The sequence below is a fragment of the Chionomys nivalis genome, chromosome 9 (genome assembly GCF_950005125.1).
Source record: "Chionomys nivalis chromosome 9, mChiNiv1.1, whole genome shotgun sequence".
Classification (NCBI taxonomy): Eukaryota; Metazoa; Chordata; class Mammalia; order Rodentia; family Cricetidae; genus Chionomys; species Chionomys nivalis.
The window spans coordinates 81555207-81581421 of NC_080094.1; the positions used below are offsets into that span (position 1 = coordinate 81555207).

Below are 26215 nucleotides of genomic sequence, written 5' to 3' on the forward strand. Positions count from 1 at the left end.
TCTCTCTCTTTCCCCTCTCCATCTTTCTCTCTCTGTGTCTTTCTCTCTCTTTCCCTCTCTCTCTCTTCCTCCCTCTCTCTCTTTCCCTCTCTCTCCCTCCCTCTTTCTCCATCTCTCTCTCTGTCTCTCTCTCTCTCTCTCTCTCTCTCTCTCTCTCTCTCTCTCCTCTCCTCTCCTCTCCTCTCCTCTCCTCTCCTCTCCTCTCCGTCTTCCTCTCTCTCTTTTCCTCTCTCTCTGTCTTTCTTTCTCCCCCCCTCTCTCTTTCCCCTCTCCATCTTTCTCTTTCTGTATCTTTCTCTCTTTCCCTCTCTCTCTCCCTCCCTCCCTCTTTCTCTGTCTTTCCCTCTCTTTCTCTTTCCCCCTCTCCCTTTCTCTCTCTATCTCCCTCCTCCCCCTCTCTGTTTCTCTCACGCGCATATGTGCATGTGTATTTATGCAATATTGTGCATGCCTGTGGAAGCCTGCAGCAGACATACACTGTTTTCTGCAGTAGCTCTCCACTTCATTTAGTGAGAGAGGGTCTCTTGCTAAATTTACAGCTAGCTTCACCCGGGATTCCCTGTCTGCTTCCTGAGTACTGCCACGCCTGCCCAGCTTTTACACTCTTCGAATCTGTGCTACAAGCACTTTGTCCACTGAGCCACTCCCTGGCCCCAAATGATCTCTCTGTTTCCCCTGTGTTTGTGTCTGGCTTTGAGGGGACATCGTTGGTTACTGTTGCTATTACTTTCTGGAGTTTTGTCGGAAAGCAGTATTTGTGTACTTAGACAGTGCGCATCTGTCCTTTGGTCACTGTGTGGTGACAAGCCACAGGAACTGATGGTGCAAAGTCACCAGCTACCTCAGTGTCATGAGACATGGCCAGTTAGTATTTTGTAAAGGGCCAGATGGGCAACACCCCCTTTGTGGGTCACAGTGTCTCTTGCAAGGACAGATGTTCTTAGGATGGTGCTCTGTCCTGATTAACCCAGAATGTACTCAGGTCACCTCTCCCCAGCACCCAGCTTTGTGACACAGTATCTGTGCAGACTGCAGAGATGCCAGGATGAGGCTCACTGCTGTCGCTCTGTCTGGGGAAACCCTTCTACGCTGCAGCATGGTGCCCACATTCACTTTGCTTTTCCTCTTGTGTTGCTTCTAGGACAGGCAGCTTCTTCTAGGTTTCTTTCCATCCTTGCTCAAGGTCCTTCCTGCCCCAAACCATCTTTGCCAGTCCTGAGGTCCACTGTAGGGCCTGAAGATGCCTTGCTTCCCCAGGAGCCCACTCCTCACCCTGAAGAAGGGCTGGATAGGTGGTCCTGAGACTGATTCAGTGGGATTGGGTGCCTTTCCCTGGCAGAACCATGGGACTCTCAAGGGGAAGTTTTTTTTTTTTTTTTTTACTTATTTATTTATTTTTATTCTTTTTTAATTAAAATTTCCACCTGCTCCCCATTTCCCATTTCCCTCCCCTCCTCCCAAATATTGCCCTCCCCCCACTTCCCTCCCCCTATCCCCACTCCTCTTCTCCTCCCCCCACTCCATTCCCCCTCCCTCTCGATACTGAAGAGCAGTCCAAATTCCCTGCCCTGCGGGAGGACCAAGGTCCTTCTATCTACGTCCAGAAAGGTGAGCGTCCAAACAGGCTAAGCTCCCACAAAGCCAGTTCATGTATTAGGATCGAAACCTAGTGCCATTGTCCTTGGCTTCTCATCAGTCTTCATTGACCGCCATGCTCAGAGAGTCCGGAATCAACCCATGCTTATTCAGTCCCAGACCAGCTGGCCTTGGTGGGCTCCCAATAAATCAGTTCCACTGTCACAGTGGGTGGGTGCATCCCTCGTGGTCCTGATTTTTTGCTCATGTTCTCCCTCCTTCTGCTCCTCATTTGGACCTTAAGAGCTCAGACCGTTGCTCCAAATTGAGACTCTGTCTCTACCTCGATCCATCGCCAGATGAAGGTTCTAAGGTGATATGCAAGATATTCATCAGTATAGGATAGGGTCATTTCAGGTTCCCTCTCCTTAGTTGCCCAAGGTACCAGCTGGGGACATATTCCTGGACACCTGCGAACCCCTCAAGAGTCAAGTCTCTTGCCAACCCTAAGATGGCTCCTCAAGGGGAAGTTTTGTGTGGAGTGGCCAGAGGGCTCAGAACAGTTCAGGTCCTGGCTCTTCACCTGGATGGAAGTGTGGCTTCAAGTCCATCGTCTTTTCTGTCTGTGCTCCAGCTTCCATGTATGAAACAAGCACACAGCCTCTGGTAGATACCCTGGAGTTATGAGTATTGATGCCCAGTGGGTGACAGGTGATTGTCTTCGACCAACTTCACATGATTTGGGGAAGGGCTAGAGAGTGTGAATATATTGGACTTGGATGTAAGATCTAGGTGTGAACAGGCCTCATTTACCACCTCTCCAGGGCTTTTATTATTATTATTATTTAATTTTTTATTATTCTCTCATATATTACATCCTAGCTACACCACATCCTCAGTGACCAAGAGATGAGGGACACCATAATCCTCATCTTTGCCAACAAGAAGGACCTGCCCGATGCCCCACATTGGGCACTATTATGTAAATAAAGACTACACTTTCATTTCCTGGCCATCCAGACCCGAATAATCACACAAAACTATATTAATTACAACACTGTTTGGCCGATGGCTCAGGCATATCTCTAGCTAGCTCTCACATCTTATGTTAATCCATTTCTATTAGTCTATGTATTACCACATGGCTGTGGTGTTACCTCATTTTCTACATGTCTTGTTTCCTCAGTGACTGGCTGGTGTCTGCTTGACTCCACCTACTCTCTCTATATATCTCTGTTCAGATTTCCTGCCTGGCTTTACTTTGCTAAGCCACTGACCAAAACAGTTTTATTCATCAACCAATAAAAGCAACACATATAAAGAAGGACATCCCACATCACACCCTTCCACAGTTTTTCCTCCCTCCCCTCCTCCTCCCTTCTTCTCCCTCTCTCCCCTTCCCTGTTATATCTATGCCCCCTTCGCCTCCCCTCAGAAAAGAGCAGGCCTCCCAGGGAATCAACCAAACATGGCACAGTGTGCTACAATAAGATGAGGTGCACACCATCAAATCAAGGCTGGACCAGACAAACCTGTAGGAGGGAAAGAGTCTCATAAACAGGCAAAAGTGTCAGCAACTGCCCCACTCTCCTTGTAGAAATCTCACAAGAACACCAAGCTACTCAGCCATAACATATACATAGACAATCATACAGGTTCCCGATCTCTGCAAACCCCCATGAGTTCTGGTCAGTTGATTCTGTGGGCCATGTTCTCATGATGTCCCTGGCTTTCTGGTCCCTCTGATCCTTCCTCCCCCCGTACAGGACTCCCCAAGTGCCACCTAATGTTTGGCTATGGGTCTCTGTGCCTGCTCCCATCAATTGCTGGATGAAGTCTCTGTCTCTTTGATGATTCTGCTACGCTCCAGTCCCGGAACACTGCAGCAGAGCAAGCTAGGTTGAAGGTGTTGTGGCTGGGTTGATGCTCCAAACCCCTCAACTTGAGGCCTTGCGTGGTTACAGAAGATGTCCAATTCAGGGTCTGTGTCCCCCAATAGTAGGAGTATGTCATAGGGTCACTCTCGTAGATTACATGGAGTTTCCACCGCACTAGATTTTTACCTCGCCCCCAAAATGCCTCCCAGTTCCAGTAGTTTCTCCCAATATTTTCTCCCCCCCCCAGTTCATTCCTCCTGTTCCCAACCCTACCCACCTCAAGTCCATCCACAAAACTATTATGTTTCCTCTTCCCAAGGAGATCCATGCACCCACCTTTTAATTCCTCTTTGTTATTTAGATTCTCTAGGTGTGTGGATTATAGCCTGATTTTCTTTTACTTTATGGCTAATGTCCACTTACGAGTCAGTGCATACCATGTTTGTCTTTCTGGGTCTGAGTTACCTCACTCAGAATGATTTTTTCTAATTCTATCAATTTGCCTGCAAATTTCATGATGTCATTGTTTTTAGGAGCTGAATAATAGTCATTGTGTAAATGTACTACTTTTTCTTTATCCATTCTTTGGTTGAAGGACATCTAGGTTGTTTCCAGTTTCTGTTTTTTATGAATAAAGCTTCTGTGAACATAGTTGAGCAAGTGCCCTTGTGATAGGATGGAGCATCCTTTGGGTATACGCCCAAAGTGGCATGGCTGGGTCTTGAGGTAGATCCCTATTAAGTATTAAAAAAAGACATACTGTTGTTTATGACAGTGAATGCACAGAAGCAAAGAAACTGGTGGCAGGTTCTAGGAAGAATCTGAACTCACCAAACTCCCAGAGGCAGAGAGAGAAAGGCAGACAGTTGCTGAAAGCTGGAACACAGGGAAGCAAAGCACTGTCAGAGTGTGCCAGGTGCTTATCATATAAGACAACAGGTCCTTGAGTTATCACAGAGCTCAGGGCCTGGACTACACAGTGCTGTGTCAGAGCTGCTGAGGGCAGTGTGGACACTTGGTGGAGTCACAGTAACAATGACCATTAAGGCAGAAGCAGCAAGAACCCTAGGCAATGGGCATGGGCTATGCTGATGTCTTGTGGTATGTACTTCTTCCCAGATGCATCAAGAGCTGTCTTTTACACAACACAGTGGGTGTGCCAGTCAGGTCTCAGTAAGGTGTTTTTACAAAAAGGAATCTGGTAAGCAGCAGATTTAGAACAGTAAAAGGAAGTACTCATTGCTTATTGACATGATGACAGTGGACTAAACTTCTGAAACTGTAAGCAAGTCCCCAATTAAATGCTCTCTATTATAAGAGTTACATTAGTCATGGTGTCTCTATAGCTACAGCAAAGTGACTAAGACAGACATTGGTACCAAAGACTGGGGCATTGCCGTGACAGGCCTGATGATACTGTTTGTTGGAGGAATATAGAAGACTTTGGGACTTTGGACTAGGAAAGCCATTGGATGCTTTAAGTGGAGTTGGGGGAACTTAAAGGGCCATCCTAGGAAGAGCATAGAAGACAGTTCTGGGAGTAATTTGTACTGTGGAGCCCCAAATCAAGAGGTTTCCGAGATGAAGAGCACCAGTAAGCAGCCCAGAGACTTCCTGTGGTATTTTGACAAAAATGTGGCTACTTTTTACTCTTGTCCTGAAAATCTGCCTGAGGCTAAGTTGAAGAGCTTTGGATTAGTGGACCTGGCAGAGGAGGTTTTAAGACAGCCTAGTCTTGATTGTGTTGTGGCTATTCGTAGTCATTTATTTAGACCTGTTATGAGAAGAAGCAAGCTGGACAAAAAGCAACACAAATGTAATGTTGGAGTCAAATCCTGTGCTCAGGGGGATAAAAATAAAGAAAAGCCTGTTGTTAGAAGTAAAGTCAGCCTCAGAACGAGACTCCACCCAGCTAAGGTTCTAACCTGTGATAAGGATTAAAGAAATGCTCTAGCAGTGAAGGAAGCCATCGACAACAGACTCCAAGATGTTGGACGGAATACTTGCTGAGGAAACTGCAGACTGCACGTGGACCAGCCTTAAGAGAGAGAAGTGTGTCGTAGCCAACATTTGAAGAGTGCTTTAATATCAGACACGGAGATACAGAATTTGTAGTTTGTCCTGCTGGGTTTTGGTCTTGCTTTGGTCCAGCATTTTCTTACTATGCTCCCTTTCCTGCCCTTTGGAGTGGCAATGTATATCATGCGGCGTTGTATGTTGGAAGTTTTTTGATTTTATGGGGCATTACAATTAAGAAATTGTTGTGAGTCTCAGAAGAGCTTTGGACTTTTAAACAGTGTTGAGACTGATAGATTGTGGGGACTTTTGAAGTTGGACTGAGTGTATTCCTGCATCATGATATGACTACAAGCATGTGGGGGATGAGGAGTAGAATGTGGAGGTTTGAGAAAGAATGGCCCTGTAGGCTCATGTCTGAATGCTTAGTCCCCAAGAGCGGCGCTGTTAGAAAGGACTAGATTGATTAGGAAGTGTGTCTTGGACTTTGAGGTTTCAAAAGCCCACGCCAAGCTTTTGAGAGTGTTTCTCTCTCTCCCCTCTCCCTCTCCCCTCTCCCCTCTCCCTCTCCTCTCTCCCCTCTCCCCTCTCCCCTCTCCCCTCTCCCCTCTCCCCTCTCCCCTCTCCCCTCTCCCTCTCCCTCTCCCTCTCCCTCTCCCTCTCCCTCTCCCTCTCCCTCTCCCTCTCCCTCTCCCTCTCCCTCTCTCTCTCTCTCTCTCTCTCTCTCTCTCTCTCTCTCTCCCCCTCTGTCTGTGAATCAGGACATAGCTGTCAGCTTCTGCTCCAGCACCTGCCTGCATGCCACCATGCTCCTTATCATGATGATAATGGATTAAACTTCTGAAACAATAAGCCCCCAGTTAAATGCGTCCCTTTATAAGAATTGCCTTGGTCGTGGTGTCTCTTCATATCAGTAGAACAGTGACTGAGACCACCGTCCTCATCACTTTATCCCTAAAGTTTGGTACTTTAGCTGCTCTCCTGATGGAATCTGCTGAATGATTGAGTTCCTGAATTAAGAAAATCCTGAATTGTAGTAAAGCTAAACAAAGGAACATCCCCCAGAAAACCTTGAAGCCTGAACCAGCCATAGAGGCTTCACCATGTTGGTCCCAGCCCAGCTATATCCTTCTGCTCTGTTGACTCTGTAAGGGACAGAAAGGTCGTTAGTACCACTCTGTGTTGTCTGGCAGATGCCACCCCCTTGTCGTTAATTCCTTGTTGAATTAACAAGAACCATTTAGTTTTTTCCTTAATGGCAGTCATAGTCATGATGCTGACAGCCACTGACCTCATGCCTTCTGTGTGCTCAAGGCTGCAAGGCTGCAAGGCTTGGTTTTCACTGGTTGTCCAGAGAAGACTGAGGTCTGCCCAGTGAAACACCTGTTCAAGGCCACACACAAAGGTCCTAAACTGTGAGCTGAGATTTCAGGCCACTGGGATCTGTGACGGAAGTGTGCAGTGTTGGCATAAGGACTGGACTTCGTGCCACTCCGTGGAGGTCCCTGTATGCTAGGGCATCTGCCATCTGGGGAGATTGTGGAGGAGAGGAAGTCTTAGCTGCAGCGTGTCTGGCCTTTTTGTCTTAAATTGTGTGTGTTTGCACTTGTCCCTGTGTGTGCAGGTAAATGTGTTCATGTGTGTAGGGGTCGAATTCAACCTTGGATGTCATTCCTTAGAGGTCCATGTTATTTTTGTTGGTTTGTTTTTAAAGCAAGGTTTCTTGCTGGCCTGAGGCTTGTGGATTGGCTGGACTGGCTGGCCAGCAAGCCCCAGAGATTCTCTCGTGTCCATCTCCGCAATGTCAGGACTGCAAGGTTACATCGCTGTGGCCAGCTGTTTTTTTTTTTTTTTTTTTTTTTTTGATTCTGAAGATTGAACTCAGGTCTTCATGTTGTTTCATCTTCCCAGCGTCCTGTTTCTGAGATTGTTAAAACACAGTGCCTGGTTAGGCTCATACGCAGACAAAGGAGAAACACCCCCATTTCTCTCCCTTCTCTAGCGGTACAGCTGCCTTGAGTGTTTGCGGAATGTCGCCTGGGTCCTCTAATCCTGTAAGCACAGCCATAGCTGTGTGCTGGTGCCCACCTGCTGGTGATGGTGGGGCATGCATACTGGTTTCTGGAGTGACAAAGCCCCTGACTTGCCTTGCTCCCAGCTTTTCCACCTTGAATGCTGAGTTGGGAAGGATGCTTCAAATGTGGTACTTCTCTGCACAGAGAGTGCGTGCCAGTTAGTTTTGATTACTCCAGCAAACTCCGAGTGTGTGAGTGTGTGGTGCTGGGAACAGAACCCAAGGCCTTACATGTGTTAGTTAAGGGACCCACTGCAGTGCTGCATCCCCAGTGCCTGCTGCTGGAATAGAATGTGTGAGCCAGTTAAGTGTTGGGAATGGGCTCATAGTTTCAGCTGTTTAATCCCCAGCACTTGACTGCTTTGCTTTGGGGCTCCATTATAATGGGGAGCACGGGGAGGGGGAGTAAGCTGCTACATAACATGACCCTTGGGAAGAGACTAGTGTTTCAGAGCACCTTGAAGGGGAGTCTGCAGGACCCTAGACCTCCCACTAGGCCCCACCTCTTAAAGGTTCCATTGCCTTCTGGTAGTTCTGAGCTGAGAACCAAGTTACTAACTCAAGGGCTTTGGGGGAACATTCCAGGTTCAAGCTGTAGCCAAATGTAGTAAAAGAGCTGGGGAGTTGTAAGTTCTGAGTGTTACCTTTGGAAATGTGGAATTTGATGTCTTGTGAGTGTGAGGATGACTGTGTCTCAGCTGGTTGAGGAAAGCCGAGCAAGCTAACAGCTGGCCCTGGTTAGTGCAGGCTGGCGCGATGCAGTCACTCGTTGCTTCCTTACTGACCTATGTACACTCAGATTTTTGGGTTTTGTCTTGTTTTTTACTTAAGAAGTTCTTTGTTCCATCATCCATCAGGATTCTACCATGTTAACATGTTAACTACCATGTTAACGTAGCATGTTACATGCCGCTGGGCATGGCAGAGCCCTGGGCCTTGCCTCCATCCCTTTAGACCTGGTGAGGGAGCCCCTCCCTCATCCGACTCACAACTGGCAGACATACCATCAACAGAAATGATCTTTGTCACTGGGGTCTTGAAAAAAAGTAATGGGATGTCATGAAGCGAATGCTAGGGTAGACCACAACTGTGGCAGCAGAGAGTTTCCTAGATCAGCAAGGCCTACAAAGGTGGCATAGTCTGAGACCCACAGATCAGATGGAAGCAGATGACACAGCTCATCGCAGAAACCTTTTAAGAGGACATGGTCATTTGGGGCCATTTCTGTGAGTTCCAACATTAACTGCTGTTTCTCGGCATTAGTGACTATAATCAAGTACCCAACAGGAAAGAGGAAAGGAAGATGCACTTATTTTAGCCCAGGGTTTCAGAGGGATTTCAGACCATCATAGTAGGGAAGGCCTGGCAGAGTTTGTGGTGGTGGGAGCGTGTGGTGAAGATGCCTCACATAAAAACAGAGTTGGAGAGATGGCTCAGAGGTTAAGGGCACTGGCTGCTCTCCCAGAGGTCCTGAGTTTAATTCCCAGCAACTACATGGTGGCTCACAATCATCTATAATGAGATCTAGTGCTTTCTTCTAGTGTACAGGCAGAACACTATATACATAGTAAATAAATAAAGTTCTTAAAAAAAAATAAAGCGGGGGAGGGGGGAGCCAGAGTCTGCCAGCCAGGCCCCACCTCAAGTCTTCACACCCTACAATATAGTGCTACCTGCAGGGGACCACACCATCAAAGCGTGAGCCTGAAGGGAACATTCTAGACCAGACTATTGTATTTTCTAGATATTTTGCAAAACAATGTTGCTTGTTGTTCGTAGAAGAGGAAAGTGTGTGTGGCAAAAAAGGGGTGAGGGGGTAATCCCTGCCAGCTTCAGAATGTGATTACCCTGGGAGGGAGGAAGTGGAGGAGTTGGAGGAAGAGGTGATTTTTATGTGTGATTTATAATTTTTATTAATTTGGTGTGTGTGTTGTATGCATGTGTGCATATGTGTGTGCACATGCATGTATGTGTACCTATGTGTGCATGCCTGTGAGTATGCATGTGTGTGCATATGTGTATGTGTGTGTGCAGGCATTTGGTCAGAGGGCAGCTCTCAGAGCTGGTTCTTTCCTGTCTCCATTTGTGATCCGGGCCCATGTCCTAGGACATACACCCACTGAGTCATCTTCCTATCCCAGCAAAGGGAAAGATCCGAGATGAACAGGACTAGCGGACACTCTGCTGGTTCTTGCTGCCAGCTACATTTTCCGCTTACCATTTCTGAGTGTTTGAAATACTCCGTAAGTATGATCCTTTTCAGAGTATGGAAAAGGGGTTCTGGGCATGGATGAAAGCTGGACTGAGTGCACCTCAGAACAGGCTGCAGCAAAGCGAGGGGCAGAGGGAGGCTGGTTAGTAACTTCTTCTCACTATGACAAAATGCTTGACATAAACGCTAGCCAAAGGAAAATTTATTTGGGCTCATAGTCTTGAAGGTTTCAGGTCAGTCTTTGGCTCCATTAATCCTGGGCCTGAGGTGAGGCAGAACATGTGCAGTCAGAGCCTGTGAAGAAGAATGTTCACCTCGTGGTGGACAGGAAGTGGAGAGAAATGAAGGGACCATGTGGTGCACCCTTCCTAGCTCTCTCCAAGCAGATCTTCCTCTCGGAGTTCTCCGCACCTCTTAAAACAGCACCGCCAGCCAGAGACCGTGTGCTCGGCACCGGAGCCTGATGAGGCCACTTCATGTTCAAACCATAGGCTGAGGCTAGTCAGACCGTGGGCAGACTCGGGTGCACAGGCTTGTGAGGTTATAACCGCACATGTGGATGTCATCATAAGCTCAGTGGATAGCACTAGAGGTGGAGAGTGACATGGTCTGATTTCCGTCAACAGACACATGGTCTTCTGTTTCAAGGACAATGGGTAGAACATCAACACTGGTGTCAGGGGACTTGAGAGGCTGCTCTGCTCCACCAAGACCTCAGAGAACTAGCCTTGATCTAGCATATTTTCCCACAATTAGAAAATTTTGTGTTATGTGCTAATTATACCTTATCTAAGATGTGGAAACAAGAAAGAAGGAACATGTCACTGTGAAAGACAAATGGAAAAAAGACAGATCTTCAAAAGAATCAATAATATGGAAAGCGAAAAACTATTCACCACTGGACTTGGTGGTGAATGCCTGTAATTCCAGCACTCAGGAGACTGAGTAGGAGGATTGAGAGTTCAAAACCAGCCTGAGCTACATTAGAGAAGCTCTGTTTTAAAAATGTTACAAACTAAAATGAAAATAAAACATCAAAAAAGTAAGTGAAGTAAGACAGAAAAATGCTAATAGATGGAAGAAACTTGAGTAAGCACAGAGAGACAATTAGTGAGTTGGAATAGAGTTCTGAGAAGTTTTCCTTGAAGACAGAGTAGACCGACAGTAGACCCACAGTAGACCAACAGTAGACCCACAGTAGACCCATAGTAGACCAACAGTAGATCCATAGTAGACCAACAGTAGGCCCATAGTAGACCAACGACAGTAGACCCATAGTAGCCTGACAGTAGACCCATAGTAGACCAACAACAGTAGACCCATAGTAGACCAGTAGTAGACCCATAGTAGACCAACAGTAGACCCATAATAGACAGATAGACCCATAGTAGACCCAAAGTAGACCGACAGTAGACCAATAGTAGACCAACAGTAAACCCACAAGAGACCCCCAGTAGACCCACAGTAGACCCATAGTAGACCAACGACAGTAGGCCCATAGTAGACCAACAGTAGACCCATAGTAGACCAACATAGACCCATAGTAGACCAACAGTAGACCCATAGTAGACCAACATAGACCCATAGTAGACCAACAGTAGACCCATAGTAACCAACATAGACCCATAGTAGACCAACAGTAGACCCATAGTAGACCAACAGTAGACCCATAGTAGACCATCAGTAGACCCATAGTAGACCAACATAGACCCATAGTAGACCAACATAGATCCATAGTAGACCAACATAGACTCATAGCAGATCAACAGTAGACCCATAGCAGATCAACAGTAGACCCATAGTAGACCAACAGTAGACTCATAGCAGATCAACAGTAGACCCATAGTAGACCCACAGTAGACCAACAGTAGACCCATAGTAGACCAACAGTAGACCCATAGTAGACCAACAGTAGACCCATAGTAGACCAACAGTAGACCAACAGTAGACCCACAGTAGACCCAGAGTAGACTGACAGTAGACCCAGAGTAGACCAACAACAGTAGGCTGCTTAAAAAGTGGGTCAAGAAAGAACCAGAAACATTTTTAGAGAAGCCAACACCCATGCTCATTGGTGAATCTTCCTTTCTGAGTGCCTCTCTTTCTGTCTTCGCCTTCAGGCTTCAGATCTATATTAGAAATGTCTTTTAATGACCCCTGCCCTCCAAGAGGAAAGCCAAAGACAGCCTAGAATCCCATGTCTCAATGGATCTTGATAGTCAGAATGATTGTGGAGTACAGACATTTGGACTCAATCCTACACCAAATTCCAAGGGTCTTGAATATTTGAAGTTTAGAGAAAAGAGGAACCCTTTCAGATCACAAGGCCTGGGGCCCAGTGATGGCCCCCATTGCCATGGACACTGCAGAGAGAGAAGGGCAGCATTCAGCTTTGGTCACCTGTGGAGACTGGCACTCCTGGGCCATGCTGCCCAGGATTCCATCAGTACAGTACAGATGGGAGGAATGTGACTGTTTCCTCTCAGGCCTTCTCAGGGTCTCTAAGAGAATGGGTGTTGGTGGAGAGAAGACAACAAGGATTCTTGACCCCATTTGGGGTGGTTTGGGGACAGTGTAGGAGAATGGGAAGAGGTGAAGCTGAGGATGGAGCTGGACCCTGGCCTGGGTAAGGAGGAGCCCAGGCATGTAAGAACCCCTTCCCTAATGGCGCAGTCTAGACAGTCTCTCTGTTTTCCAGATTGTGGACAAGAACAACCGCTACAAGTCCATAGATGGATCAGATGAGACCAAGGCCAACTGGATGAGGTGAGTCCCAGCCCTGCTGGCTCCAGGGGGCCTCGCCTGCCTCTGGGATGAGCCAAGAGAGCGTCTTGGGCTTCCATGCCTTCGAGCTCTCCAGGCTGCTCCAGAACTGCTGCGGGCTGTGTGTGAGAGGACTGCCCGTTTCCCCAGGATTCCATCAGAGGCTCTCGCGGAGGGCCTGTGGCCAGGCCAGTGGGCTGCAGACATCCTAGAGGATACAGAGGCTCTGGGCTCTTGGTAGAATTCCTGCAAAAGAGGAGAATGGTCCCACCCTAGGATGGACCTGGGGCAGATTGCTGCTGCTTGCGTGGCATCTCTCCAGGAAAGACCCCAAAGCCATCCCATGGTTGTGTGGGGGTGAAACCTCCTGCCATCTCCAGCTCCCGTTCCCACAGACTCACACAGGATTGACTGCTGACAAGAGTGGTCCTACTCTGACCCCAGGATGTGGCCTGGAAGTTTATATCAGAAGGATCCTAAGAGTCTAACCAGAGAGAGCAGAGAACTGAACAGGGGTCACTCCTCAGATAGCTACACTGAGTTGGGATCCAGGCTCAGAGCTGGCCTGTGTGCTGCGTGTGGGTGTGTGTTAAGAAAAGGGTCAGTCTGGACTCAGTACCACTTGGTGGTGATGGGATTTGGATGTGGTAGGGAGATCAAAGAAACCTTCACAGACCCGGGGGACCCAGTTACATCATGGGTCGGAGGCCTTGCCACTGTGTAGTTCTGTGGGGATTGATGGGACAGCAGGAGATATCTCAGGGAGTCTGAGCACATGAGGAGGAGCTGGTTAGAAGTGGGGAGTCACGAGGCGGTCCCCTGTGTCCCTCTTGGTGGCCTCACTGCCACCTGCATGCCCTCAGAGCTGCAGCTAACATGCAGGGCAATTCGAGGGTAGAGCCATTCCCACTGCAACTGAACAGGTGTAGAATCAGCACCTCTCCTCCTCTACACACTGGCCAATTATCCCTGAAAGCGGCACAGGAAGTTGGGCTGGACATTCCTAGCCACTTTCTCCCCCTGTCCAAAGGCCCCTTGACCAAGTCAGCTCAACAGTGTCTCATATTCCTGATGCTGAGCACTGCTTCTGTCAGATACAGGATGGGTGCTTGAGAACAGGCCGGTCCAGCCTTGCCCAACCTTACCCTCTTCATCCTTGCCAGGCTCACACCTGCCACTGCGTAAACGGTAGAGAAGCACAGACATGTGCGGTGAGGGGCCAGATGGAATAGGAAGGAGCCTTTGACATGAACCTTCAGAGGTGCCAGGGCTTTGCCGAGAGCACCTGGAGCAAGCAGTACAAGCCTTGTGGAAATGCTGTCAGTGGATAGCACAGACCAGACCCTGTCTGGGTTTTTGCATGGATCACTACAGTCAGGTCCAGGCCAGCTGAAGGAGTGTGTCTGATACATCCTGGTGTCACTTGGAGAAATACAGGAACTATTGCTTAGAGAACTGACCTGTTCCATGTTTCCCCCATTTCTGAGCTTTCCCATGGGAAAAACGCTTTCCCACAGCCCCTTAGGAGATGTTGCTTCATCTCAACCGACTAAGCCATTGTTGAGCATACCAGGGATGCGGATATAACTTGGTTGGGGATGGATCTGGAACATCAAAATTTTGCAAGCTCTTTATAGTGATTATTGTGGCCCCTCAGGCTGCCAGCCATTGCTCTGTGCTGGTGGCCACGGCCCAATGATGAACTGAGGTCAGAGCAGGGCAACGTCTTGGTCAACGTCATGTCATCCATGGAAAAGTGAGGACCGTGGCCCTGTGTCTCTGGACCTACAAGCCAGGGTTTTTTACCTGCAAGCCAGGGTTTTTTCTTTAACACACAAGGGACCAGGCAGAGCTGTGGGTGGGTGCAGTGGGCCGGAGTCTGCTCCTTCCACCTTATTAGTATAACTCTGTCCTGATGCCCCTAGCGTGTCCTGACTCCAAGTGGCTCCTTGGTGGTCTTAGCACTGTGTCCTGTCTTGGAAAGGTTCCAGGATCTAGTGCTGTGTTTGTGTGTGGCCTTGCCTTTGGTAGCTCTTATTTACAGACTCTCTTAGTTGTGCTCTCACTGATCAGGGGTTTGGGGGTGATGCAATGGATAGATGTCTTTAGGAAGTTAGTGGTGGGCCAGGCAAGGGCTAGGTATTCATGTTCTGAGTGGTAACCTGTGCAAGCTCTGTGTTAGGTGCTCCACGTGCAGTAATAAGGGCTGTTTTGTGCCTCTGGGGGTTACTTGAGACATGTGTGCCTTTGGCAGTGCTTTCAGACATTCTAGATGGGCAGAGCTTCATGCATGGGTACTCCTGGTTTGCACTGAGGTAAAAGGTAAGCATATTATTGGAATTCCACAGTAATCTCATCTCCTAACACAGACTCTGTGAGTGCCCATAGGGACTTAATTAGGGCCCTGCAGGGTTCACCCTAGTTTTACAGAGGCCCTGTCGTCCACAGGGATAGTCACAAGTCTGTCTGAGTGCAAGACTTTGTCCTGAGTGGGGTCCCGAAGCCCCCAGCTTTCCTTTACCTGATTATACCCTTGACTGGGAGGAGAAAAAGGCTGGAGGAACCGAGCACCTCTGATCTCCTGCTGTGGCTTTGGACGCCAATGGTTTGGGATCCGGGTTTCCTTCAGCACCCTGGTTCCCCCTGGGTTGAACTTTCAAAGCTATAGTGAAAGGTAGGTAGAACCACAATGTGAAAAAATTGGGTTCCAAAGCCAGAGCAGGTACCAGGTCGGGTTGAAGAGCCTTGGCAAAATCGAGGCTATCTTAGTGTCCTTCCAGGGGTAACGTGTCTCTTGGAGGATGTTCATGGGTGCCTCACATCTTACCCAGAATGCCACTTGAGGAGCAGCTGGTGGAGGAGAGGAGCTTGTTTTCCTCTGCACATATACAGGGATGGGGATGTGGGGGACACTGGGAAAGGAAAAGGAGCCACCGGTACAGAATAAGCTTTCTGTGATTACAACATGGTGGACACTAGCAGCCAGTGCCACAGGCCACTGCAGTTCACTGTCGGGCTGTTTTTTTGATTCTCAAAATTTTTATATTTATATGTGTGTGTATGCACGCATGTACAGCTTCCCACAGAGTCCAGAGGGGGCGACAGATCCATTAGAGCATGAATGAGAGGCATTTGTGAACTTTCTGATGTCTTCACTGGGATACAAACTCTAATCCGCTGTCAGTGTTAACCGCTGTGTAGTGGGGAGCTGCGGGCTGTGTTCCTGCCGCCCCAGCTCCTGGTCGCCTGGCTAGCTCATGCCCCAAAATAACAACACACAAACTGTATTCTTTTAACCACTGCTTGGCCCATTATATCTAGCCTCTTCTTGGCTAATTCTCACGTATTAATTTAGCCCATTTCTAATAATCTGTGTAGCACCCCAAAGTGCGCTTACCGGGAAGATTCTAGCCTAAGTCCATCCTGGGTTAGAGCTTCATGGCGTGTGCTCTGAAGAGCAGCGGCATGGCATCTGAGCTCACTTCCTCTTCCTCCCAGCATTCTGTTCTGTTTACTCCACCCACCTATGTTCTAACCTATAAAATGGGCCAAGGCAGTTTCTTTATTAGCCAATGACCTTCCTCCATCACCACTGAGCCATTTTTCCAGTCCCTTAAGTTGTTAAGGCTCTTGTACGTAGATGGAGCCTTCAGAAACTGCTGTGGTTGGCATCCCCACTCTGGATGGGAGAATGAGGCAGCAAAGTTCCAATGAAGTTGAACTTCCTGGTGCAGTTCAAGGTGCTGTAGGGTAGCCCTACCCTGCAGTCAGTCGCTGGGCTCCTTCTGCCTCGTTTTCCTGCCTCCCCTCTGAGGAGGGAGGAGGAGGAGGCATCACTGTAGGAGGAGGGTGTGGTGTTCCCTGGCTCCCCAGATGGGGCCTGTGATTAGGAAGGAGGACCACCCTCATTGACGGTCATTTACCCAATTATGCTTTGTGGGATATTCAACCCAAGGAACATGCTGCCCCTGGCGGAGCGTAAGAGGAAGCCTAAATTCTCCAAGGAGGAGCTGGACATTCTGGTCACAGAGGTGACCCGTCATGAAGTGGTTCTCTTTGGAAGAGAGACCATGCGACTGTCCCATGCCGACAGGGACAAGATTTGGGAAGGCATAGCTCGGAAGGTCACCTCCGTCAGCCAGGTTCCCCGCTCCATCAAGGACATTAAGCACAGATGGGATGACATGAAGCGCAGGACCAAGGACAAGCTTGCCTTCATGCAGCAGTCACTGTCGGGCCCAGGGACCGGGGGCCACGCCCATCCCATCATGCTCACTGTCCACAAGAGGGCCATCAAGTCAGCACTGCTCACTGCCCCGGCTGGGCACAGCTTCCCCAGTGCAGAACTGGATGGTATCGACAGTCCTTCTACCAGCTGTGAGTATTGCTGCAGGGGCTTGCTTCCTCACCCCTTCCCTTCAGTTCCAGTCCTCCCTGTCTCCCCAGCTCTCTCCACGCCTGCATCCTACTTCTGTCCCCACTTCTTGTGCATCCTGTCTGTGTTAGAAGCTTCCTTGGGAACAGGAAGGACAGGGCTGTATCGAAAACCCACACAGACACTTGTGGGACTGAACAGCTTTAGATGCGTCCAACTTTTGGGCTGAGGGGTTACATGCACATAGCTATGAATGTGGCCTAACCCAAAGCATAAGCTTGTTTAAAACATTACAAGCTGTTTATTTATTCGTTTGTTTTATACCTTGAGCAGGAACTTGTAGGTGACCTCATTGTGTTGCAGTGTCAAAGGTTAGACATGGCTGCTTGAATTAGATTATTGCTCATTCTTAGAGGACAGATAAGGGTTGACCCAGTCCAGGACATCCCCAGTTTCCAGCCTTAGACTTATGGGATACCCAGGGCCCATGCGGGGCCTGCTGTTCTGCAGTCAGCCGGGTCCAGTGTCTTCATTCTGTGTTGGGTCTGCAAAGCACATGGCAGGAGGTGCTGAAGCTGTTAAATAGATCAGGCCAAGCCTGGCTGAGGAGGGATTGGAAGGGTGAGGAAGAGTTAACCAGGCCTGATGTGAGGCGCAGAGAAGGGGAGGGGAGGGCGAGCAGGCTGGGAACAGCATGTACAAAGCCCACATCAGGAAGGCGCTTGGCACGTTCCAGGAACTGCAGAAGCCAGGGAAGCCCCAGCATAGCCAGCCGGGGGAGGGGCACTATCACAGCAGCCAAGTGCAGGGCTGGGCCAAGGAAAGGCCTTTCTCTGCTTGCTGGTCACTGTCTGCCTTGTCCTCCGCACCCCAGTCTTCTGCATTGGGTCTACGTTTCTGCCGTCCGTGCCTCTGGTGCTCACCTGAAGCTGGCTGGGCTCCCCCGTGCTCTCTCTGGCGCCCTTGTCCTACCCGTTCTCTTTCCCCGTTGCCCCACCTTCTTGCTTCCTGGGACTTTCGTACAGTCTTTCTAGTTGACCAGAAGGGGGAGCCATTGGCATCCCTGTGTGAAGAATGCCACCCCTTCCTTTCCTCCTCTTCACACATCCACACCCACCCTCATCTGCTCTCCTCCCTGGAGGCCCTTGAGCAGGCTGTGGGGGCCGGCACGCAGCCCGCAGGAAGGTGCTTCACAGAGTCTGCCTTCCTCCCTGGCCCCTTGCCATGGGTTCTGCTCATTTCCTGTTTGGCTGGGGCCTCTGACAGGTGGCCACTCTCAGAGTCAGCGTCAGGAGTAGGAAAGAGTGTTCCCGATGAGGTGGGCTTCCTTGTTAGTCAGCTGAGGAAAACAGTCTCCCAGAAAATAGAGGTGCCCCTGAGACGGAGCCAGACTTGAGCCTGGTCTGTCAGGGGGGCGGCATCCAGAAAAGCCTGCTTCCTGAATCCTAACCTACTCACCCTAGAGATCAAAGATGATGACGTTAGCAGAGGTAGCCTGGGTGCAGGAGCCCCCATATTTACTAAGAGTCACCAGTGTCAGCCTGCCTAGGGCCTCAGTGGCCTGAGGGTTTGGGAAGGGAATAGTGGCAGCTCAGAGTGCTCATTCCCACCCTTTGTGGCATCTGCTTACTGGGTATGCTCAAGAAGCAATAGGTTCTCAGTGTGCCAGTCCCATGAGACTCCAGGGACCTTAGGAAGGAGGAAACCACCTAGAAATTTCTTGGGAGGTAACTCTGACTTTTAGCCCCACACCACAGACAGGGAGACCTGTCACATTTCAGCGAGATGAGTCGGCCACAATTTTTATTTCTGCTATGGGAATCTACCCATGGCGTGGCCACCTGAAAGTATATGTTCAGAGTCTAGGGCTCGCTGCTGTACCCCTTATTGAGGAGGACTAGCAGTCTGTCTCACAAGTTCTACATAATCAAGCATTCATGATGGGTCATGATGTACCTGACCTGGCAGCCCACCTTGGGGGACGGCAGCGTTGGTAGGTTGCCCCACATAACCCTGCTGATACCTGTACCAGCCCTTCCCTCCCATCTACAGCCATTTTGCATCACCTTGCAGTGGTTTTAGGTTAGGATTCCAGCAAGGTTTCAAGGAGGCCCCAGGCACCTTTGAAAATGCCTCCATTATGGAGGCTGAGCTCACAGAGAGGGGAGGCTGAGCTCACAGAGAGGGGAGGCTTCTGACAGGGCAGTGCTTTCAGCTCTCCATGTGCTGTAAGGTTCGGGCTCTCATAACCCAACTAACTGCCCAGCCAGAGGCCCCGGAGGTTCAACAGAGCAGTCATTAGTGTTCCTTTGAGTGAAATGCAATGACACCATCAAGGCCACGAGCCTTTAGATGTCGTGCCTGCCACTGCAACTTGGACCTCCAAGTCCTTGGACTGGACTTTTTTCCCTGGAATGTAGCTGCTGCTGGGGGGAAGAAGGGAACCAGCTCGCGCTCACCCTTCTCCCAGTGCCTGCCCCCCCACACCCCAGGCTCTTAGGAGCTGGCATTTCTCCATGGGCGTCACCACTGTAGGCTAAGGGGTGGCAGGCATAGGCCATGACCAGGGCTGCCCTGGTCCTGTTGTAATCATCTGTCCTTCTCTCCTTGTATGCTCCAAGATGATGAAGATGAGGAGGCTCCTGGGCCCTCACAGCAGCCTCTTCGGACGCCCCTCCTATGTCCTCCAGAGGAAGAGGCCCACCTGGCCAGGCCCACGCTGCCCTGTTCACCTTCTTCCTCAAGTCAGACCCAGATGTTGGGACCTAAGCCAGAGGTCCTGTCCCATCCCTCACCTCAGGCCCAGGCCTGCAGGACCCCAGAGCCTCATCCCAACTCATCCACTATGGACCTGGACTGGCATCTCCTCCATGCCCATGCCCACCAGACTGAAATGTTCCAGCAGTTCTGCCAGGAGCTGGTGACCGTGCACCAGGACATGGCCCACAGCATGCATGTCATCAGCCAGGCTGTGGCTGAACTGAACAGCCGTGTTGGTCAGATGTACCAGATGCTGATGGAGATCCGGGATGCAGCTCAGGCACCCTTGCTGGCCCCTACACCAGATCCCCCAGAACCAACCCCCACACGGACTACCAGGTCTCGGAAGAGAAAGCACAATTTATAACCTGGCCAGTTTGCACAAGGAGGCGCTATGGCAGTGGTGTCTGGCTTTGAGATGGGGGAATCTCTTGGGTCCAGAACCAAGACTGATGACCCTGGGGCATGGTCATCTCCTCACCTGGTGCAGTCCAGCTTCCTGTGCCGTAACAGCAACAGCGGGTGTACAGGTCCGCCCTTTACCTCAGGAAGATGCTCAAGATACAAGAGAAGCTGCCTGCTTGATGCTTGCTTGGCCTAGAGGGTTGCTCTCCTCATGGCCTGTATCCAGTATCCTGTGGAGCAGGCTTTGCTGGGGCAGGGGCATCATCCCAAAGAATCTTGCTTCCAACTCAGGGCTGCAGCAGAGCTGACCTCCCAGGTCCTGATTCTGCTCTTTCTCAGGTGGTTCGGCCTGTGGGTGGGCGGGGCTAGCTCAGCCGGGTGGGTGGAGCCTGGCCTTGGCCCTGTGCTTGCCCTGCCTTGCTCAGCTGCTGTGCTTGCCTTTTGTGGAGGGAAGGAGCGTGGGGTGTGCTGATGAGGGGAAGGAGACCGTCTTGCATTCTTAGCACACTGTTAGCTTTTCCCCAAGCCTGTACCTGGCAGGCCATCTTAGGGAGCTGTCTGAACAGTGAGGAGGCAGCCAGGACAGTCTTTACAATCACTGATTGCTGGTCATTCTGATCATGCATTGTCATGCATCTCAGGGGTCAACAATGACACAATCATATAGTGGGGGACAGTGCTGTGGACCTGGCCAGCTTCCTTAAGCGGCCAATTCTAGAGTGCTCCTAGATGCTTCTCACCTAAGCTCTGCCCCGCCTCAGCTTCTGCACTTGGGAAAGGGAACAGAACCAGCATGGAGATAGATGAGTCTACCAGCCTGCCATGGCCCCAAGCCTCACAGCCAGTGGTGGGGAGATCAGGGCCCAGGCCTCAGGAGCCAGCAGGCAGACTGTCTACTCACTGGCTCCTAAGGAGGCCAAAGCCGAATAAGGCTGTGCCCAGTCCACCTCCCAGCATGCCTTGCCTCTGCTTGCTTGGGCTGTGTAGTTACTCAACTGTATACACGTCTAGCTTTATATTTTGTTTGGGGGCATGGTCAGAGAGTTAGGGAGGGAGACCGAGCTGAAAGCTTAGGTCTGATTGAGGCGCAGCATTGTCTTCGCTCCTTGGCCTGAGGCTGACCCCAACAGACCTTTTGCACCGCCTTTCCCCTAAGAGCCTAAGTGGGGCTGGAAGCTTTCTGGACCCAGTGCCTGCTGAGGCTATTGCTAGAGCTGTTTAGGAACACACCCCATACTTCGTCCTCCACGAGGCGAATGGATGGATGGTACCTGCCGTGTCCCTGGGCCCTGGGCTCCATCATCCCAATTTGTGGTTCTTTGGGGGTTCCTGCCTCCTCAAACTGAACATTGCCTTGTCCAGTAATAGCCCAGTGCCTGGAATTGCCCTGCTTACCCATGCTGGAACCCAAGATAGCCCTCTCAAATATTTTTGTTAAGATGGCAATAAAACTAAATGGATGTCACACTTTGAACACAGCCAGGCTCCAGGATCTTTTTGTTTTGGTGTGTATTCTCTTTCTTCACATCCCAAGGAAACCTACAACCCCCTAGAACAGGGATTAGATGCTTAAGGGAAAGTGTATGGGGAGAAGGGCTCTGTGCCCCTTGCATTCCCTGGATTTCATAAGCTCCCCATGGGCATGCCTAGACCCATGCTTGGCCCTCACAAAGCAAAGACAGGGACTTGTCATTTTCCTGCACATCAAAAGTGACATAGTACTCAGTGAATTCAACCAGATACTCCCCAAAGTGTTAGTGTTTCAAGGGAGAGAAATGATTTCTGGATGGAGACTAGAGAGGCTTCTGGCTCTCTAGTGGGGGGACATCCTGAATGAGACATCCTTCTTAGTAGCTGCAGCCCTACCGATCTTGATAGTTGCTTATGAAGGGCAGGACCCTGCCTGTTGAGCCCCAAGACTTCTCGGAGGACAAGAATGGCTTCCTCTGCCATTCACTATAGCGTGCCCACACAGAGCAGTCTTCTCATTTGCAATCAGCCTGGCTTACCTCCAGCTATGGAGAGAACTTCCTTAAAGCAGGGACCCTCAAATTGTACCCTATAATATCCTTTCTAGATGGTTCTTAGCTACATGTGGCTGTAGAATCCAGACCATTCTCTAAGTTCCTGGCCAGAATGCATAACTTGGAAATGAAGATCACAGTTTGTAGGAGATAGAAGGAGCACAGCAGCTGGTCTGGGTCTCCGCTGTCAAAATCCGTGTGACTGATTGGCCTCTACTTCTGATCTCAGGGAAGAAGAGGCCAAATTAGAGGCTGTAAACCAGAAACGAGGTCAGATTCCAAGGGACAGTGATCCATTTGAGATGGAAATTTCTGCTTTGGTTTCTTGGTAGCAGTGGGGACTAGGAGGCCAGCATATTCAATAGGAAGAGGAAATACATGGGAAGCCTATGCCAGCTTCCCAAAGGGAAACCTTGAAGGAAGCCCGTAGCATATAAGGACAGTGTTTTCCAGAGGCTGAGTGACCAGAGGCTGGACCTAGTCCAGCGACATCACAGAGCCCGGGCTCTTCTCAGCCACTCTTCCCATTTCTGTCTCCCCGAGCAACTTCCTTTCTGATGGGAAGTTGCACTTGCCTAGCCTGGCCTGTGTTGGGACTATTAAACAAAGTGGATGCCTCTATGGATCAGAACCCACAGTCATTTCCTGACCCAGCTAGAAAATATGGTACACTTGATAAGACCCAGTGGGTGAGGCCTGAGCATTGTCCCCCAGGCTTATCTGTCCAGTACCCAAGGCCGTGAGGAGACAGGACTGAAAACAATGTGTTATCTTCTGGAGAGAGTCAGTCCAGAGCCCCTGCGCTCACCACCACTGCCTGCCACCATTCAGTTGCTTCTAGGGTGCCCAGGTCTGAAGCAGACAGCAGTGCACTCTGCCCCGTTCTCCCACTAAGGGAGTGAGCTGGGAACTCAGACCCTCTTGCAGCCAACTGAACTTGGCCACAAGGAGGAGATGGTTCCTGAGGACCTTGGGGTCCTCAGCCATGTGATCAGGACAACAGGGCTGTAAGAATGGGCCAAGCTCTGAGTGCTGCCGAGAGAAGGGATCAAATCAGGAGTGACAGGTGCTGAGTCTTGAAAGTTCTGTCACGTAAACATGTCTTGTCAGAGGACTGGGTGGCTGTGATTCGCCCACAGTTGCCATATGTATCTCATTTCAAAAGCCAAGTTTAAAACAACCCAGTGCAAGATGCTCAACACATTTTGATCCAATGTTGGAATACTTTATGATTTGTATCAAACCTGAGGGTGCTCTTTCTAAATGTCAGCTCTTGTTGTGTAGATCAGCCCTGCGGGTGTGTGTGTGTGTGTGTGTGTGTGTGTGTGTGTGTGTGTGTGAAAATGGAGACGGACGCAAACAGGTTGAGATGTTTAGACCCATCCCAGACATTGCTGATTTGATTCAACAAGCCTTGATAGTGACTTGTTCCTCTATTGCTTCTCATCTAGCATTTAGTATTTGATGGCTGTCCAGAAACCAAGGGGGAAAGGAAGAGGGTACGCCTAATATGTTGTATGGGCCCAGAGAGAGAACACAGGAATGGTATTTCTGCTTTCCCAATGTGTCTGGAACAGAGACGCTAGGCACTACCTCTGCTCTGTGCCCTGCTGACCATTAAGCTGGTGGTATCTGGACACCAATCTCAGACTCTTGCTAGATTAGAAGCTTGGAATTATTTTGCACATATGAAAAGAAATCTCAGGAGTGGAGTTAAGGCTGGTCCTTTGAGTGGAGAGATGAAGCTGAGGATGGCTGCTCGCATCTTGGGGGCCTGTCTTTTGCCTTGGCTGGCTGTACCTAGGTGCATAGAGACCCCCATGACATTTCCACAGCTCAGGGGAGCTCTCTGATGCGCATATAAGATACTGATGTGAACACAGGTGTGCTGAGGTTAAGGTCTGGACAAGATGTCTGACCCAGGGCTGTAGGCACCATTGATCTTGTCCAGATTGGAGCTTGGTGTTTGCTCTCTGGTTGCTTTGGCCTTCACTCCTCCAGCCTATGATATGTTCTGTCACCAGAATGGATTGTTTCTTGGGCGTCAGGGGATGTGTTGGTAAGGTGCCAGCCTCCTCCAAGGTTAAGTCAGGCTGACTCTGCAGGGACCTGTCCAGCTAGGAGCAGGGTGGATATTAGGACCTTAGGCACGGCCCTAGGGTTGGAGAGGTCTTCTTGGAGCTGCTGGCCCCCATTGTCACCTTGCAAAGGGACTGACATCTGTGTGAATACTTTGATAAACAGCACAAACTTTGTTGAGCAAACCTGGAAGGTGCATTCAGTTCCAGAGATGATCCTCTCAGAATGACAGTCATGGTTAAAACGTGGGCATGTTCATCTCAAGCTCTTCCTGCAGGCTCGAAGCGGTGTCCAAACACAGAGTGGCTTTGACTCTGAGCTCTCTCACTTTCCATCACAGCAGCGCTGCTGTGGAGATGGGTAAGGTGTTGTCAGGATGTGGAAAGTGTCGTTTGAGGGACACTGGGTGAGGGGTGTGGATCCTGGATTGGATGGACCTACACTGGTGTCTTGAGCATGGCTGGGCTGGTGCTTTCCATGCCCACGTGGAAGCCATGAGTTGCAGTTGGGGAAAGAGTAGGCTGCAATGCATCACCCCTTAATTAGCGGGGTCCTTGGGGGAGTTGCTCAGCCTCTTCTTCTGTCCTTATCTTAAACTGTGCTGCCAGACTTCCATTATCTCTCGTTTACCGTTCTCACTTGTCCTCTGTAGACCTGATTGAGCTATCACCAGTCACTCTTAGAGGGTGGATATTTCTGATAAGCCTAGTGGAATATGAAGACAGCCCAAAGCATCCCCTGCGCCAGCTGCCACCAGAGGCCTGAGGTTAAAATGCAGTGAAACTGGAGCTGGAGCAATGGCTCAATGCTTAAGAGTATTGGCTGCTCTTTCATAGGATCCAAGTTTGATTCCCAGTACCCACATGGTGGCTCACAAGCCTCTGTAACCCAGTTCCAGGGGGAACTAATGCCGTCTTCTGGCCTATGAGAGCAAGATACACAGACATACGTGTAGACAAAACACCCCTACACACAAAATATTAAAATAAAATACATTTTTTTAAAAACACAATGATGAAAGAAAGGGATGGGCACCTGCTGTTGAGTCTAGTGTTGACTATGACCCATGAGGTTGCCAGGGCAGGTACCATTCCTGGTCTCAGATAAACAGATTCTTAAGGTCCAGAGAAAGATGTGAGGAGGACCAACTTCAGTTAGCTGTCTCTGGGCGGGACAGCAGCTTTGCTTGCATGCCCACAGACCTTAACCAGTTGTGCCCTGCACTGGAGGCACTGCACCAGGTGTGACCCATGGTTCTCACCTGTCCCCTTCCCACCAGGTACGTGGTCATTTCCCGGGAGGAGAGGGAGCAGAACCTCCTGGCATTCCAGCACAGCGAGCGCATCTACTTCCGGGCATGCCGAGACATCCGGCCTGGAGAGCGGCTGCGGGTCTGGTACAGCGAGGACTACATGAAGCGCCTGCACAGCATGTCCCAGGAGACCATCCACCGCAATCTGACCCGGGGTGAGTAAGGGCAAGGGCTACACCTACAAGGCTAAGCCCATAGGGCTAGACTGGTACTTGTGAAGGGGTACGCCCACAAAGCTAAGGCCACGCCCACAGACCCAAGACCATAACCACGGGGCTAAGGCCATGCCCACCAGGGAGGGTGCACCTACTCTGAACCACCAAAGCCCAGAAAGCTCCTCTGGGAACCTTCCAAGGAAACCACTGAGGAATGCAATATCCAACAGGCAGGCCAGACCTCAGCACAGTAAGTCAGTGGTTACCCCAGGGAACTGTCCTCCCTAGGAAGCAGTCCTGAGGAGATCAAGGAAACCCAGTCAAGTAAATCATTGACCGAAAACCAGTCCTGTTCCCCTAACTCTAACTTGTGCAAAGACACTTCTCACTCAATACCTCGGCAGTTACTTCCTGTGTGCTAGCTGAGTTTCCAACACATTGCCACGTGATCACAGTAATGGGAACTAACCCACTAAGATGCTCTGAGAATTCGTGGAACAATATAATCACTACCATTAATGCAATCTCTACCTCGATGGTAATTAAGTGCTTGGTTGTAAAATTCTAGTCCAGTGATTCCCGTGACAT

The 26215-nt window shown here is 49.9% G+C and overlaps 1 protein-coding gene across 3 annotated transcripts in view; it reads left to right on the forward strand.

Annotated features, from left to right (window-relative positions):
- The window catches only part of Prdm11 (PR/SET domain 11), an 80978-nt gene that overhangs the window by 46492 nt on the left and 8271 nt on the right, over positions 1-26215 (forward strand). For all 3 annotated transcript variants that reach the window (XM_057780205.1, XM_057780207.1, XM_057780206.1), the window contains exons 5-6: positions 12453-12520; positions 25440-25627. In XM_057780205.1, coding sequence (XP_057636188.1) covers positions 12453-12520; positions 25440-25627 — 256 coding nt within the window. The remainder of the gene's footprint in view (positions 1-12452; positions 12521-25439; positions 25628-26215) is intronic.